Genomic DNA, 15775 nt, shown 5'->3' on the forward strand with positions numbered 1-15775 from the left:
TCACAACTTTCTGTAGTTTCTTACAGTCCTGAGCAGAGCAGTTGATGTACCAAGCCATGATTTATATAGTAGAATGCTTTCTTGGCACATCTGTAAAAGTTGATAAGCTTCTTATGGACATGCTGAACTCCCTTTGCCTCCTGAGGAAGAAGACACGTTGTTGTGCCTTCTTGACAGTCATATCAATGTGGGTGGTCCAGTACAGATCGTTGGTCATTGTCACTTCGAGAAACTTAACATTCTCGACCATCTCCACCTCAGCTCCATTGATGTAGATAGGGATGCGACCTCCTCCTTATTTCCTAAAGTCGGTGATCAGCTCTTTAGTTTGTTGATATTGGGAAAGAGATTGTTATCTGTGCACCATGCCACTAAGTATTTTTTCTGTATTCCATCTCAATATTGTTTAATATCCAGCCTACAATTGTGGAGTCGTCAGCAAACTTGTAAGTGGAGTTCTGATGAAATTTGGCCACACATTCATGAATATACAGGGAGTACTGTAGGGAGTTGAGTGCATATCCCTGCAGGACGCCAGTATTGGCGATTGTCATGCAGGAGGTGCTGATAGGTACCTTCCCTCTGTTTTTGGGTCAGGAAGTCAAGGATCCAGTCATAGAGGGCAGAGTAGAGATGTATGTCTCTGAGTTTGGAGATTTATTTGGTTGGAGTTATAGTGTTGAAGGCAGAGCTATAGTCACAGATATTCCAGTGATGAGTCTTGGTCCAGTGAGATGACATCTGCCATGGACCTGTTGCACCAATAAGCAAATTGCAAGGGATCAGGGCAGGCTGGGAGGCTAGAGTTGATGTGAGCCATGACTAGTCTTTTGAAGCACTTCATAATTATGGAGGTCAGAGCCACTGTGAGGTAGTCGTTGAGACACATTGTACAAGCTTTCTTTGGTACCAGGATGATTGTCGTGTTCTTGAAGCAGGTGGGGACTTCAGATCATTGTAAGGAGAGGATAAAAATGTCTGCAAACACTCCCGCCAGCTGGTCTGCATAGGATCCAACCCTTTCCATCAGGCAGAAGATTCAAAAGTTTAAACACATACCAACAGGTACAAGTATGGCTGTTATTAGACTTCTGAATGGAAGTGAACAGCATTTTAACATTGTTGTGGTTCTGTTCGCCGAGCTGGGTATTTGTGTTGCAGACGTTTCTAGGTGACATCCTCAGTGCTTGGGAGCCTCCTGTGAAGCGCTTCTGTGATGTTTCCCCAGGCATTTATAGTGGTTTGTCTCTGTCGCTTCCGGCTCAGAACTGACAACCGGAAGCGGCAGAGACAAATCACTATAAATGCCGGAGGAAACATCACAGAAGCGCTTCACAGGAGGCTCCCAAGCACTGAGGATGTCACCTAGACAGGGGACAAAACGTCTGCAACACAAATTCCCAGCCGGCGAACAAAACCACAACAACGAGCACCCGAGCTACAAATCTTCTCACAGACTTTGAGCATTTTAACATCAAAGAGAACATTATAATCCTATCAGCAGACAAAGGGCATATGACCGTCATAATTAACAAACAAGACGACATACAGTCATAGAGATGTACAGCATGGAAACAGACTCTTCGGTCTAACCCGTCCACGCCGATCAGATATCCCAAACCAATCTAGTCCCACCTGCCAGCACTCGGCCCATATCCCTCCAAACCCTTCCTATTCATATACCCATCCAAATGCCTCTTAAATGTTGCAATTGTCCCAGCCTCCACCACATCCTCTGGCAGCTCATTCCATACACGTACCACCCTCTGCGTGAAAAAGTTGCCCCACGTCTCTTCTATATCTTTCCCCTCTCACCCTAAACCTATGCCCTCTAGTTCTGAACTCCCCGACCCCAGGGAAAAGATTTTGACTATTTATCCTATCCATGCCCCTCATAATTTTGTAAACATTTATAAGGTCACCCCTCAGCCTCTGACATTCCAGGGAAAACAGCCTCTCCCTACAGCTCAAATCCTCCAACCCTGGCAACATCCTTTTCTGAACCCTTTCAAGTTTCACAACATCTTTCCGATAGGAAGGAGACCAGAATTGCACACAATATTCCAACAGCGGCCTAACCAATATCCTGTACAGCCGCAACATGACCTTCCAACTCCTGTACTGAATACTCTGACCAATAAAGGAAAGCATACCAAACGCCGCCTTCACTATCCTATCTACCTGCAACTCCACTTTCAAGCAGCTATGAACCTGCACTCCAAGGTCTCTTTGTTCAGCAACACTCCCTAGGACCTTACCATTAAGTTCTGCTCAGATTTGCTTTTCCAAAATGCAGCACCTTGCATTTATCTGAATTTAACTCCATCTGCCACTTCTCAGCCCATTGGCCCTTTTGGTCCAGATCCTGATGTAATCTGAGGTAACCCTCTTCGCTGTCCACTACACCTGCAATTTTGGTGTCATCTGCAAACTTACTAACTGTATCTCTTATGCTCGCATCCAAATCATTTATGTAAATGACAAAAAGTAGAGGGCCCAGCAACAATCCTTGTGGCACTCCACTGGTCACTACTCCTGTCTGAAAAACAACCCTCCACCACCCTCTGTCTTCTACCTTTGAGCCAGTTCTGTATCTAAATGGCTAGTTCTCCCTGTATTCCATTAGATCTAATCTTGCTAATCAGTCTCTCATGGGGAACCTTGTCAAACGCCATACTGAAGTCCATATAGATCACATCTACTGCTCTGTCCTCATCAATCTTCTTTGTTTCTTCTTCAAAAAACTCAATCAAGTTTGTAAGACATTATTTGTCATGCACAAAGCCATGTTGACTATCCCTAATCAGTCTTTGCCTTTCCAAATACTTGTACATCCTATCCCTCAGGATTCCCTCCAACAACTTGCCCACCACCGAGGTCAGGCTCAATGGTCTATAGTTCTCTGGCTTGTCTTTACCGCCTTCTTAAACAGTGGCCCCACGTTTGCCAACCTCCAGTCTTCCGGCACCTCACCTGTGACTATCGATGATACAAATATCTCAGCAAGAGGCCTAGCAATCACTTCTCTAGCTTCCCACAGAGTCCTCGGGTACTCTGATCAGGTCCTGGGGATTTATCTACCTTGAAAAACCAAAGGTGCTACTTGCAGATACTAACGCATACCAACAGGTGGAGACAGACTGCATACCACAGTGAAAAAACAGAATCACTGAAACACTAATAAAACTCCAACAGACTGGACAGATAACTAAGACAGATTGCCTCAGAATGAAATAGGAAGTCTCCAACTCCTTCTGCTTGTATGGACTCTCCAGGGTGCGTAAACCAGACCCATAGTTTCCTGACGGAGCACACCAACACAAAAACTGGCCAAGGAATTACAACAGAGATTGAAAAACCTCGTCAACAGATCAACCCACTCCATCCACTCAGCCCGGAATACCTCAATAGCCTCAAAAACATTAAAATCGATGACGATGAAATTATGGTTTTCTTTGAAGTTACAGTGCTGTTCACTTCCATTGAAATAACACTACTGAAAGAAACACTCACCACACTACTAGAAGACCCAGAAATGCTGAACCTCAACACCATCAATAAGGACAATATGCTGAAACTACACAACTTGTGCCTCATCACTCACTTAGTCTTTAACAGCCAAGTATATCAACAAGTCTAGGCACACCTATGGGATCACCCATCTCAGGACTCTTAGCAGAAGTAGTCATGCAATGATTGGAATGCACAGCCCTTCCCCTGATCCAACTAAAGCTATGGATCCAATATGTAGACGACCCGTTTGACGTCATCAAACGCACAAAGTTAGAGGAAACACACCATCTCTTCAACTGGTATCAAATTCATCAGAAGAGAACAACAAACAAGTCCCATTCCTAGATGTCATGGTGGAACAAATGACCAATGGTGAATACCTAACCAAAGTATATAGGAGGGCAATCCATACAGACCAAATCTTTCATTACAATAGCAATCACCCCAATGTCCACGAACAGAGCTGTGTTAGAACATGATTTAAATGAGCTATAATGCCCTGCAACGCACCAGAATTATGCAAAATTGAGGAAGAACACACACAAGGTCTTCACAAATAACGGATACTCCATCAGCTTCATCCGTTAATGCCTATCAGACAGATGAGAACACTATACACCCTGGTTCACTGGCCACCCTATGCTGTATTAAGAACATATCAGAAATGACAACAGACTCCAATGATCACTAGGAATCATGGTAGCACACTGACCCACAGCCACACTACACCAACTACTCACAAGGATGAAAGACCCCATACCCACAACATGCAGAATCAACATAATATACAAAATCCCATGTAATGACTGCCATGAAGACTACATCTGACAGACCAAAGGAAAGCTAGCAATCCAGATACACGAATACCAGCTAGCAGCAAAACGGCATAACCAATTCTCCCTCATCTCATCGCACACAGACATCAATTTAGCTTGGACAACATAACTGTCTTAGGGCAAGCTAACCAGAGACATGCACAGCAATTCATAGAGGCCTGGTTTTCAACCTGGAATGCCATCAACAAACATGTAGAAATAGATGAGAGTGTGGTACTGGAAAAGCACAGCAGGTCAGGTAGCATCTGAGGAGCAGGAGAATCGACATTTCGGGCACAAGCCATTTATCAAGAAGGATGAAGGGCTTACGCCTTAAACATCAATTCTCCTGCTCCTCGGATGCTGCCTGACCTGCCGTGCTCTTTCAGCATCACCCTCTTGACTCTGATCTCCAGCGTCTGCAGTCCTCACTTTCTCCATGTAGAAATAGACCCTATATACAAACCACTGCAGGTCAAAAATGGAAATGACACGACTCACCTTAACAGACCGGATCATATAAATATCAAGTGGCGTAGAACAACAGCGCTTCACAGAAGTCTCACTGATGATGTTACCTAGCATGGTGATAAAACATTTGCATGACGACCCCCACCAGCTCGGCGAGCAAACAAATGGAAACTATATTAAAGCAGGACTCATAATAATTAAGAAATATTAACTGCAATTTTAAATTCAGAATGAAGACTTACAATTTATATAGTACTTTTCATGACCACAGAGCATCCCAAAGTGTTTTGCCGCCAACAAAATATTTCTAAAATGTTGTTATCACTCTTATAGGAAATGTGGAAGCCAATTTTCAAACAGCGAGGTCACACAAACTACAAGAACAGATTGTTATTATCATAAACAGATGACCTGTTTCCTTGTGCTGTTAGCTGAGGGATAAATGTTGACAAGGATATTTAGTAGAACCAAATTAATTGTCAGTTTTGTTTATGGCTCCATTCTGCTGTACCTCTTCAAGTATGTTCAGACTTTCTTTCTCTTGCATCCTTTCTCCCAGTTTAAGTACTGGTCACTTCCCCAACCCATTAGTGGTAGAATTGCCCACATGTTGAGGTCTCTGAAATGACATTCCAAATCACTTCTCCTTCACTTTCCCTCTTCCTTGAAAGCACAGCTTTCCATCCAAGCATTCAGCCAATCTTCCTAAACTCCCTCTTAAAAACTTGATGTTTTTCCTTTCACTTCATTCTTTAATGTTTGTGACCTTTTCAATGTATGTATAAAATTTGTTGGCTCTATCTGTGCATTATTTAAGCAGAAAATGACAAGCAATTTCATTTCATCTACGTGTGCCATAGGAGCTATTATTTTATAGCATGCTACAAACCAGGAACCAGCATTTTAGTGTTGGTGGGGGGCAAAAAACGAGATGCATTGTCCAAGCTTTTCATCAAGCTCATCAGGACGAATGCAAAAATTTCAATTTTCAAAGGAAACACTTTATACTGCATGAGAAAAGGGAGTAAATTGGTTGAGGTGTTACAATGGAGGATGCACTACAGAACTCCTGTCCTATATACTTTTTAATTCAGAAAAATTCCAATTCCAGACAAGTTGCTTTCTTCATAGGGATCAGGTTTCTGTTTGTGAATGTATGTAGTTTCTCGTAAATGTAAGTGAGCTATGTTGTGAGTTCAACTGATATTTAAAGTCGGCTGTTAATGTAATTCCCAGCACACACTGGATTGTTTGGAGAGTGCTATTTATTTGTGAAATCACATCAAAGGTTAAGCTTTAAGTTCTGAGCTTTGTAACACTGGTTAGTTGAGTACAATCACCACTGTTATGAAAGGCCAAAGAGACACGATGTATGACATGATCTGCTGTCAGTGGTCTCTATCTTACAACATTCTGGTACTGGATTTCATAGGAGAAAGTGAAGACTGCAGATGCTGGAGATCAGAGCTGAAAATGTGTTGCTGGAAAAGCGCAGCAGGTCAGGCAGTATCCAAGGAACAGGAGAATCGACGTTTCGGGCATAAGCCCTTCTTCAGGAATGAGCAAAGTGTGTCCAGCAGGTTAGGATAAAAGGTAGGGAGGAGGGACTTGGGGGAGGGGCGTTGAAAATGTGATATGTGGAAGGAGGTCAAGGTGAGGGTGATAGGCCGGAGTGGGGTGGGGGCAGAGAGGTCAGGAAGAAGATTGCAGGTTAGGAAGGCGGTGCTGAGTTCGAGGGATTTGACTGAGACAAGGTGGGGGGAGGGGAAATGAGGAAACTGGAGAAATCTGAGTTCATCCCTTGTGGTTGGAGGGTTCCTAGGTGGAAGATGAGGCGCTCTTCCTCCAACCGTTGTGTTGCTATGGTCTGGCGATGAAGGAGTCCAAGGACTTGCATGTCCTTGGTGGAGTGGGAGGGTCTGGGACACCACCCTGTGGCTCAACACCTCACTAGGACACCCGGACCAACCAACCCAACCACCCCGTGGCTCAACACTTCACTGGGACACCCGGACCAACCAACCCAACCACCCCGTGGCTCAACTCTTCACCTTCTTCAAAGATCGCAATTTCCCCCCAGACGTGATCGACGATGCCCTCCACCGCATCTCCTCCACTTCCCGCTCCTCCGTCCTTGAGCCCTGCCCCTCCAACCGCCACCAGACAGAACCCCACTGGTCCTCACCTACCACCTCACCAACCTCCATATACAGCGTATCATCCGCCGTCATTTCCGCAACCTCCAAACGGACCCCACCACCAGGGATATATTTACCTCACCTCTCCTATCAGCATTCTGAAAAGACCACTCCCTCCATGACTCCCTCGTCAGGTCCACACCCCCCACCAACCCAACCTCCACTCCCGGCACCTTCCCCTGCAACCGCAAGAAATGCAAAACTTGCGCCCACACCTCCTCCCTTCCCTCCAAAGCCCCAAGGGATCCTTCCATATCCGCCACAAATTCACCTGCACCTCCACACACATCATTTATTGCATCCGCTGCACCCGATGTGGCCTCCTCTATATTGGGGAGACAGGCCGGCTACTTGCGGAACGTTTCAGAGAACACCTCTGGGACACCCGGACCAACCAACCCAACCACCCCGTGGCTCAACACTTCAACTCCCCCTCCCACTCCACCAAGGACATGCAGGTCCTTGGACTCCTCCATCGCCAGACCATAGCAACACGACGGTTGGAGGAAGAGCGCCTCATCCTCTGCCTGGGAACCCTCCAACCACAAGGGATGAACTCAGATTTCTCCAGTTTCCTCATTTCCTCCCTCCCCACCTTGTCTCAGTCAAATCCCTCGAACTCAGCACCGCCTTCCTAACCTGCAATCTTCTTCCTGACCTCTCCACCCCCACCCCACTCTGGCCTATCACGCTCACCTTGACCTCCTTCCACCTATCGCATTTCCAACACCCCTCCCCCAAGTCCCTCCTCCCTACCTTTTATCCTAACCTGCTGGACACACTTTGCTCTCCTGAAGAAGGGCTTATGCCCGAAACGTCGATTCTCCTGTTCCTTGGATGCTGCCTGACCTGCTGCGCTTTTCCAGCAACACATTTTCAGCACTGGATTTCATATACCATATTTCTCATTTGAGGGGTAGGTGAATGTCTTTTTGGCTTGATTGTAGCATCCTGTTGGTGAAAAATACTGCTCATCTTGCAACTGCATATGAACAGTGTGAATTGCAGCCTTACTTGTTACTCAGATATTTGAGACCTTACCCTTCTAGGGTAACTTGAGATAGACTGAGCACTTTTTTAGATTTGAAAGTGGCAGCCTTAAACCCATTTGTTATTGGTACACCTGGTAGGATACCATAAAATCATAGAATAATTAACCTGCAGAAAGAGGCTATTTTTAGCCTGTTATATCCATACCGGCTCTGACAAAGATAAACTTAGCTAGTTCAATCCCTTGCCTTTTACCCAGTAGCCCATGGTGTTTGAGTTAAATTATAACATTTGTTTACAGTCTCTCAGGGCTGCACTATACAGGTAAAGGATCTATTTGACCCCCCAGCCCTCCATCCTCGACCAAAACCTTCAGTACATACCCAGCAGCCTAGGATCTGGTGTTCCCCCATGTTGTATCATTCTTGATTATTTGTCAGTTTATCTTCATGTCCATCATGACTGCCAACACCTGATCTGAATCGTCTGTTTAAGAGATGCAAGCACATTTTAAGTATTGCAGTCTAGCTTTAAGAGGTGTTAAATGTAAGAGCTACAAATATTGTTTGGAATAAAAAGTGGAAAAATAAGGTTTTGGACAATATCTGGGTACAAAGAATTTACCATGTGATGCTTTTTGCTCTGAAGTGAAAAGTGGAACTGTTATTGTTAAAAAAGGTCAAGTGACCTTTGGAAAAGCAGAGTTGTTTAGCGAAAGATGGTATGAATTGATGAAAGGAGCGTTGGCAGATTATGGCCTGAGTTTCTGCTTTGCCACAGTCTGGGGTGTGGTAAAGTTGAAATGAGATCTCCAAGAGGTCTGCAGCAAACATAGGTGTCTCTTTCTCTCTCAGAAAAATTAGAAAACTCTTACATTTGCGGAGATGTTTTCCATTTCTCTCTTCCGCTCACGCTCTCTGTCTCTCTCTCTCTCTCTCTTAGCAAAAGATAATGCTCAACAACTTTGAAAATTGAAGTGCTAACTCAATAAAAGATCTGGGTATAACTGACTGGCTGACTGACAAAACTAAACCAAACTAATTTCCATCACCCTGCGACTGACAATATTGTGATCTTGTCAACGGAAACTGTGTGAACAGTGAGAATGTCACCTTGTTCCACTCTTGTGGTTTGGATTTTTGATATACAAAATTTTCTCTTTTTGCCTTTTTTTATTTCACCTAAAAAGACTGCAGAGTTGTATGTCCCATTTAGTTCTATCTGTGTTTGGATGTGCGTGTGTGCATTTGATTTGAAAGAAGTTATAATTAAGAAGGTATAGTTAAAAAGCCATTTTGGTGCTAAAAGACTAAGTTTGATTGTAATAAACACCTTCTGTGTTTATTGATGAAGCATAGTGGGAGTCATTCATTTTGTCCCAGATGATGATAAAAATGAAATAATTTCACCATCTTGGTGAGTCAGTTGGCCTCTACACCTTGAGGACAGCTAATGGGGTAGTGGGGCTTGATGACTAGCATCTTCATTGCGTCAGAATCATCATGCTATTATGATTTTGGCCTTCTTGCAGATGTGTGCAGCCACTGAACACTCTGGTTAGCAATTGTTTAAGACAGCAACCATTCAAATGAGCAGGAAATATGGAAGTTGTAATGCCACCTGCATTGCAGATGCTGGTTAATTATGTAGTAAAAGCTTTGACATTTTGGAGTTATAGATTATTTAATTGCCTTGATTTTTTTTCCTGTTCTTTTTGTTATTTTTAACATTTTCTGGTAAATTTTTCCTAAAGGCAACAGTTTCTTCTGTGATATTATTCTGTAAACGTATCGTTATATGAGCGAGAAATGAGCCTTTGCCTGCAAGCCTAATTTGGTTTTCTTTGGTGTATTTTCCCCTACTTTCCACTAGGAGTCACTAAATTCTTGTTTTCAGCAGCACTAAGATTTTAACAGCCCACACGAGCCTGTAGGTAGGATGTAGATAACCCTTTGGGGGTTGTAAGTAATCAGCTAACTGGCATAAGATAGCAAAATTTCTGAGAAGGTCAGCATGTCGAGCAACATCTTTGGGAGAAAAATATCTCAGTTACTGTTCCGAGTCTGGTGACTGTTCATCAAAACTGCACCTAGGTAAAAGTGGTATTAATGCTGCTGCCGAAGTCTGTGGGGGGAGGGGAGAGCAGATAGGCAAAGATGGAGCCCAAAGAAAGAGATGTAAGGGCTAGGTAAATATGGAGATATGAATAAGTGAGAAGAGCTGGTGGGAGGAGAAAAAGGGTGCAGTGTTTTCTATTTGAATGCAACAAATGCAAAGCCCAAGGGTAACTTTAATTTGTAATTTAAATTATAGATTTCATTGGGTCAGTGAGACAGAAAGTTGTAGGTTCATGACCCATTCTAGAAAATTGTCTACATGTTGTAAAAAGAAGTAACCCTATTTTCTAATCACTCTGTTCAGAGATGTTCAGATGTCCAGTGACGCCCAGCTTGAGTTCTACCAGGGCCACTCAGCTCCAAGCTCATTACAGCCTTGGTTCAAACATGGACAAAGGGGCTGAATCCCAGAGGGGAGATAGTGTGACAGTCGGTGACATCAAGGCTGCATTCGACAGAATGTGGCATTAAGGAACCCTAACAAAACTGGTATCGGTGAAAACTCTGTTGGTTGGAGTCATACCTGGCACATAGGAAGGTCATTATGGATGTTGGAGGTCAGTCATCTCGGGTCCAGGGTATCTCTGCAGGCATTTCTCAGGATAGTGTTCTAGGATCAACCATCTTCAGCTGCTTCATCAAAGACCTTCCCTCCTTCATAAAGTCAGAGTTGGGGATGTTCACTGCACAGTGTTCAGTACCATTCGCGACTTCTCAGGTACTGAAGCAGTCTGTTCAAATGCAACAAGATCTGGACAATGTCCAGGCTTGGGCTGACAGGTGGCAAATAACATTCGTGTCACCCAAATGCCAGTCTATGACCATCACCATTAAGAGACAATCTAACCACTGCCCCTTGACATTCAATGTTGTGACCATCACTGCATCAACCGTTATCAACATCCTGGGGAGTCACCATTCACCAGAAGCTCAACTGGATTCACCACATAAACACAGTGGCTGCAAGAGCAGGTCAGAGCCTGAGAATACTGTGGCAAGTAACTCACCTCCTGACTCCCTAAAGCCTGTCCATCTGTTACAAGGTGCAAATCAGGACTGTGTAGGAATATTCTCCACTTGCCTGAATGGGTGCAGCTCTAATAACAGTCAAGAAGCTTGACACCATCCAAGACAAAACAGCCTGCTTGACTGGCACTACATCAACAAGCATCCACTCCCTCCAACACTGGCACTCAGTGGCAGCAGTCTGTTCTATCTGCAGAAGATGCACTGCAGAAATTCACCAAATATCCTCAGACAACACCTTCCAAACCCACGACCACTACCATCCAGAAGGACAAGGGCAGCAGATAGATGGGAACATGACCACTCCAAGCCACTCAACTAGCCTGACTTGGAAATATATTACCATTCCTTCACTGTTGCTGGGTCAAAATCATGGGATTCCCTCCCTAATGATATTATAGTTCAACCCATTGTAGATAGACTGCAGCGGTTCAAGACTACAGCTCACCACCACCTTCTCAAAGGCAATTAGGGACGTCAGTAAATGCTGGAGGGGGAATGTTTAAAAGAGATATGCAAGGCGACGTTTTCACATGAAGGATGGTGAGTGCCTGGAAAGTGTTACCAGAGGAGTTGGTGGAAGCAGACACAATAGCAGCATTCAAGAAGCATCTGGACAAATACTTGAATATGAAGTGAAGACAACTTTAGCATGTAAGGGTAAAATGTGTTGGTCAGTCTTGGAGAGCGGAAGGGCCTGTTCCTGAGCTGTATTGCTGTTTGTTCTTTGGATGTAAAATATCTTGTGTACAGTTTGAAGAAGGAAAAGGGATCTCACTTAATGCCGTGGTCAATATGTTTCGACCAACCGACATCACTAAAAGAGGATTATTTGGTCATTGATTTTTGTGGAACTTGCTAGTCACAAATTGGCTACTGTATTTTAGTACAGTGGTGATGATACTTGAAAAATACTTCATTAACTATAACGCGTTTGGGTCATTCTCTTTCAAGTCTTGCTTTCCAAAAACTGGAAGAGTTCTAATTATTGGTGGTGTAAATTCAGTTAATGTGTTTTAATGCTTTTGAATAAAGTGCAAACTATGGTCTTGACAAAGGTTGGACTGGTACTTTCTGGCATTCAGTCTGTAGTTCTTTAATTTGAACAAACACTGAACTTCAGGGAACTGCCTTGAATTGATTTGCATTTTTATAGAGTTTTGTAGCTATATCATAATTGTTGATTAGCATTTCATCACTTGAAAAATTCACTCCCTTCACCATCAAGACACAGTGGTGTAGTGTGTACCATCTACTGGATGCACTGCAGTAACTCAATGCTGCTTCAACAGCACTTTCCAAAGCTCTGACCTCTACTATTGAGAAGAATAAGTGCAGCACATGCATGGGCACACCTCCCAGTTCCCCTCCCTGTCACACACTAGATTCATTTGCCATTCCTTCATTGTCGCTGTGTCTTCCTAATGTCATTGTGGCTGTCCCTACCCAAGGAGCTCAGATCTGGGCAACTCACCAGCATGTCCAGGGCAATTAGGGATGGGCTATAGATGCAGCTTAGCCAGTGATGCTGTCATTCTTCAAACATGTTTTTAAAAGAACAAGGATCTGAAACACTCAGTAGATTTCTGTAAATGAAGACCGGCACACTGATGGCACACAGTTCCCTCCAGGAAAATCAAATACAGTGTTTGCAGTTAATTTAGGAGTAATTCCCGTGGACAATTTATGTATTCTTTTCATGGGTTGTGAGCATTGCTGATAAGGCCAGGATTTGTTGCATGTTCCTCTTTGCCCCTGAGATGAATGGCTTATTGGGCTGTTTCAGGGGGCAGTTAGGAGTCAACTATTTAATGTGGTCTGCAGTCATAAGCAAATCAGATCAAGTACAGACAGAAGATTTTTTTTGCAATGACCTATGATAGTTGTCATGGTCACTATTACTAAGAACAATTTATAATTCTGGAGTTTTTTTTATTAATTGAGTACAGATTCCACTAGCTACCATGGTGCAATTTGAACCCATGTCTTGAAACATTACTTGGGACTCTGGTATATAGTGATTGGACAAGAAGTTGAGAGACAAATTTCAACAAGAAGTTTGATGTTACAGAACTTAATAGGAAAATAGAAAAGCAGAAAATTTCTTACAAGATGAGAGACCTGGAAATGTTATAGGAAGTGACCTCGGTATGCTTGTATAGGTGTAGTGAAAGGTTGACAAGCAGGTTCAGCAGGCAATTAGGAAAATGGATGAGGCCTTGACCATTATAACATAAGCATTAGTGTATGAGTAAAGAGGTCTTTATCACAGTTTAATAATGTTTTTGAGATGACATCTAATGTACTGTGTAGCCCAAAATATATACCTTGATATCTAAGGAAGGGTATGCTGTCTGAGAGAAATGCATTGTAAATTTGCTATATTGGCTCCTTTAATGAGGGGCTTCACTGGCGATCAAAGATTGGGTAGACTGGGCATATATTCTCTGGAGTTTAAAGAAGTAATTTTGTTAAAACGTAAAAAGTCTTTTTGGGGATGCTGAGAGCATGCTTTCCCTGAGTGGGGAGTCTAGAATTTAGGAATTACAGTCTGAGAATAAGTGTTTAGACCATTTAGTGCCGAGATAAGGAAAGATTTCTTAATACCGAATATACTCGTGGTTAAGGATAATCTGAGCAGAGAATGACATATTTTTGAAAAAAAGGGCATTTGAGGATATAATGCTGCTGCTAGAAGGCAGAGTTTGTAGCAGAAGATTAACTGTGATCATATTAAATGTCACTGCTGGCTTGAAGAGCCATATGGTTACTCTTGCCCCTGGATTTTTCAATTTTATTTTAAGATTTTATTCCCTATTTTTAAACTTAAAAATGTTTGATTTCTTTTCAGGGTTACTGCCAAGGGATTCTGAGCCATTTGTACAGGAACTTTGCCTCCACATGTTGTCACGGATTGCCCTCATTCATTGGGATCAAGGTATCAAAATAAAAAGGACAAAACTTCTACTAACCATGTATCAGCAGAGGGCAGCAGTTCAACAGCAGCTTCTTTGGAATGATGGCAGTTTAGTAAATCTGCGAAAATTGTGTTGGTTCTACAGTTTAAAGACTAGTTATTTTTACCAAAGTAACAATCTTTATGTGAATCTTAGCCTGATAAATTTCACAAAACAGGGCAGGGAGGCCAACATTTTGACTTGTTTTAACACCAAGAAGAACAGGCTTTTGGTATCTCAAACTCTTCTTTGAGCATTTCTTTTTTGCTTTTGTACTTAGGTCCGAACAATAGAAAACTTGATGGAAAATTAAAGCATTTATTGCCTAATTGATTTTTTTCATTCTTTTCTGTAGTTAGATTGGCGATGCCTATTGTTTCTAATAGTGAGTCGAGTAAGGTTATGGTGCAGTTAGTTATTTTTCTCCAGCCTTTGTTCTTGCTCATCCTTTGCTCAGTCTCACAAAGACACTGAGTCAAGTTAAGATATCGTTCCTTGGGTGTCAAAAACCGTTTATCTCACCCAGCAGGCTGTTTTACATAGGTGAGTTTGTTGATAAACATTGGATGGCCTTTTGGTTGTTAGCCTTATCCTGTTTTCACATGACACATGTAAGGCCATGGGCAGAGGACAGTACAAGAGTCCTAATTGATTTGTTTTTCCTTTCTCTTATCTGCACGCAATGAGTCAATTGTAGCATTACCACTGTTGTCTATGCTAAGATTATATAACTTAAATAATCAGGAGTCAATCATTGGGCTTTATTGCATATTTAATAGAATGCAACACTTTCACTAATAAGGAAATAAAATACATTATGAATATTGTCAATTTACATGTAACTATGTAAATAAAAGCTTTGCACATATTACAGAAACATAGGAAATGGATGCAGGAGTAGGCCATTCAAGCCCCTGACCCTGCATCACCACTCATTATAATCATGGCTGATCAAGCCGTTTCAGTATCTCACTCCTGCTTTCTGTCCATACCCATTGATCCCTTTAGCTGCAAGAGCTACGTCCACCTCCCTCTTGAATACATCTAATGAACTGGCCCCAACTTTCTGTGGTAGACAATCCCATAAGTTCACAATTCTCTGAGTGAAGAAATTCTTCCTCATCCTCAATCTTGAATGGCTTACCCCTTATTCTTAGACTGTGACCCCTAGTTCTGCACTTCCTGAACATTGGGAACATTCTTCCTGCACCTAGCCTGTCCAGTTCCATCAGGAGTTTATATGTTTCTTTGAGATTCCATCTTTAATTCTTCTAAATTCCAAATCCAGTCTTTCTATATAGTCAGTCCTGCTAACTCAGCAATCAGTCTGGTGAACCTTCACTAGACCCTGTCAATAGCAAGAATAGAAACATAGATACATAGGAGCAGGAGGAGGCCATTCAGCCCTTTGAGCCTGCTCCGCCATTCATTACAATCATGGCTGATTGTCCAAGTCAGTAGCCTAATCCTGCTTTCTCTTTTAACCTTTGATTCCATTCCCTCCCAAGTGGTATAGAACATTACAGTGCAGTTCAGGCCCTTCGACCCTCGATGTTGCACCAACCTGTGAAACTAATCTGAAGCCCAACTAATGTACACTATTCCATTTTCATCCATATATTCATCCAGTGACCATTTAAACACTCTTAAAGTTGGCGAGTCTACTACTTAGCGTGTTTTGAGAAGAT

General features: G+C 42.8%; 1 protein-coding gene across 4 annotated transcripts in view; it reads left to right on the forward strand.

The window, feature by feature from the left end:
• The window catches only part of ccdc142 (coiled-coil domain containing 142), a 157331-nt gene that overhangs the window by 48269 nt on the left and 93287 nt on the right, over nucleotides 1–15775 (forward strand). For 3 of the 4 annotated variants that reach the window (XM_043709356.2, XM_087991078.1, XM_087991089.1), the window contains one exon: nucleotides 13982–14068. The exons of the other annotated variant lie outside the window; for it this stretch is intronic. In XM_043709356.2, the coding sequence (XP_043565291.2) occupies nucleotides 13982–14068 (87 nt within the window). The remainder of the gene's footprint in view (nucleotides 1–13981; nucleotides 14069–15775) is intronic. 4 annotated transcript variants of the gene reach the window in all.

Source organism: Chiloscyllium plagiosum, unplaced genomic scaffold, assembly GCF_037043375.1.
Source record: "Chiloscyllium plagiosum isolate Xiang-an unplaced genomic scaffold, Cpla_swu_hap1 HiC_scaffold_1, whole genome shotgun sequence".
NCBI classification, from domain to species: domain Eukaryota; kingdom Metazoa; phylum Chordata; class Chondrichthyes; order Orectolobiformes; family Hemiscylliidae; genus Chiloscyllium; species Chiloscyllium plagiosum.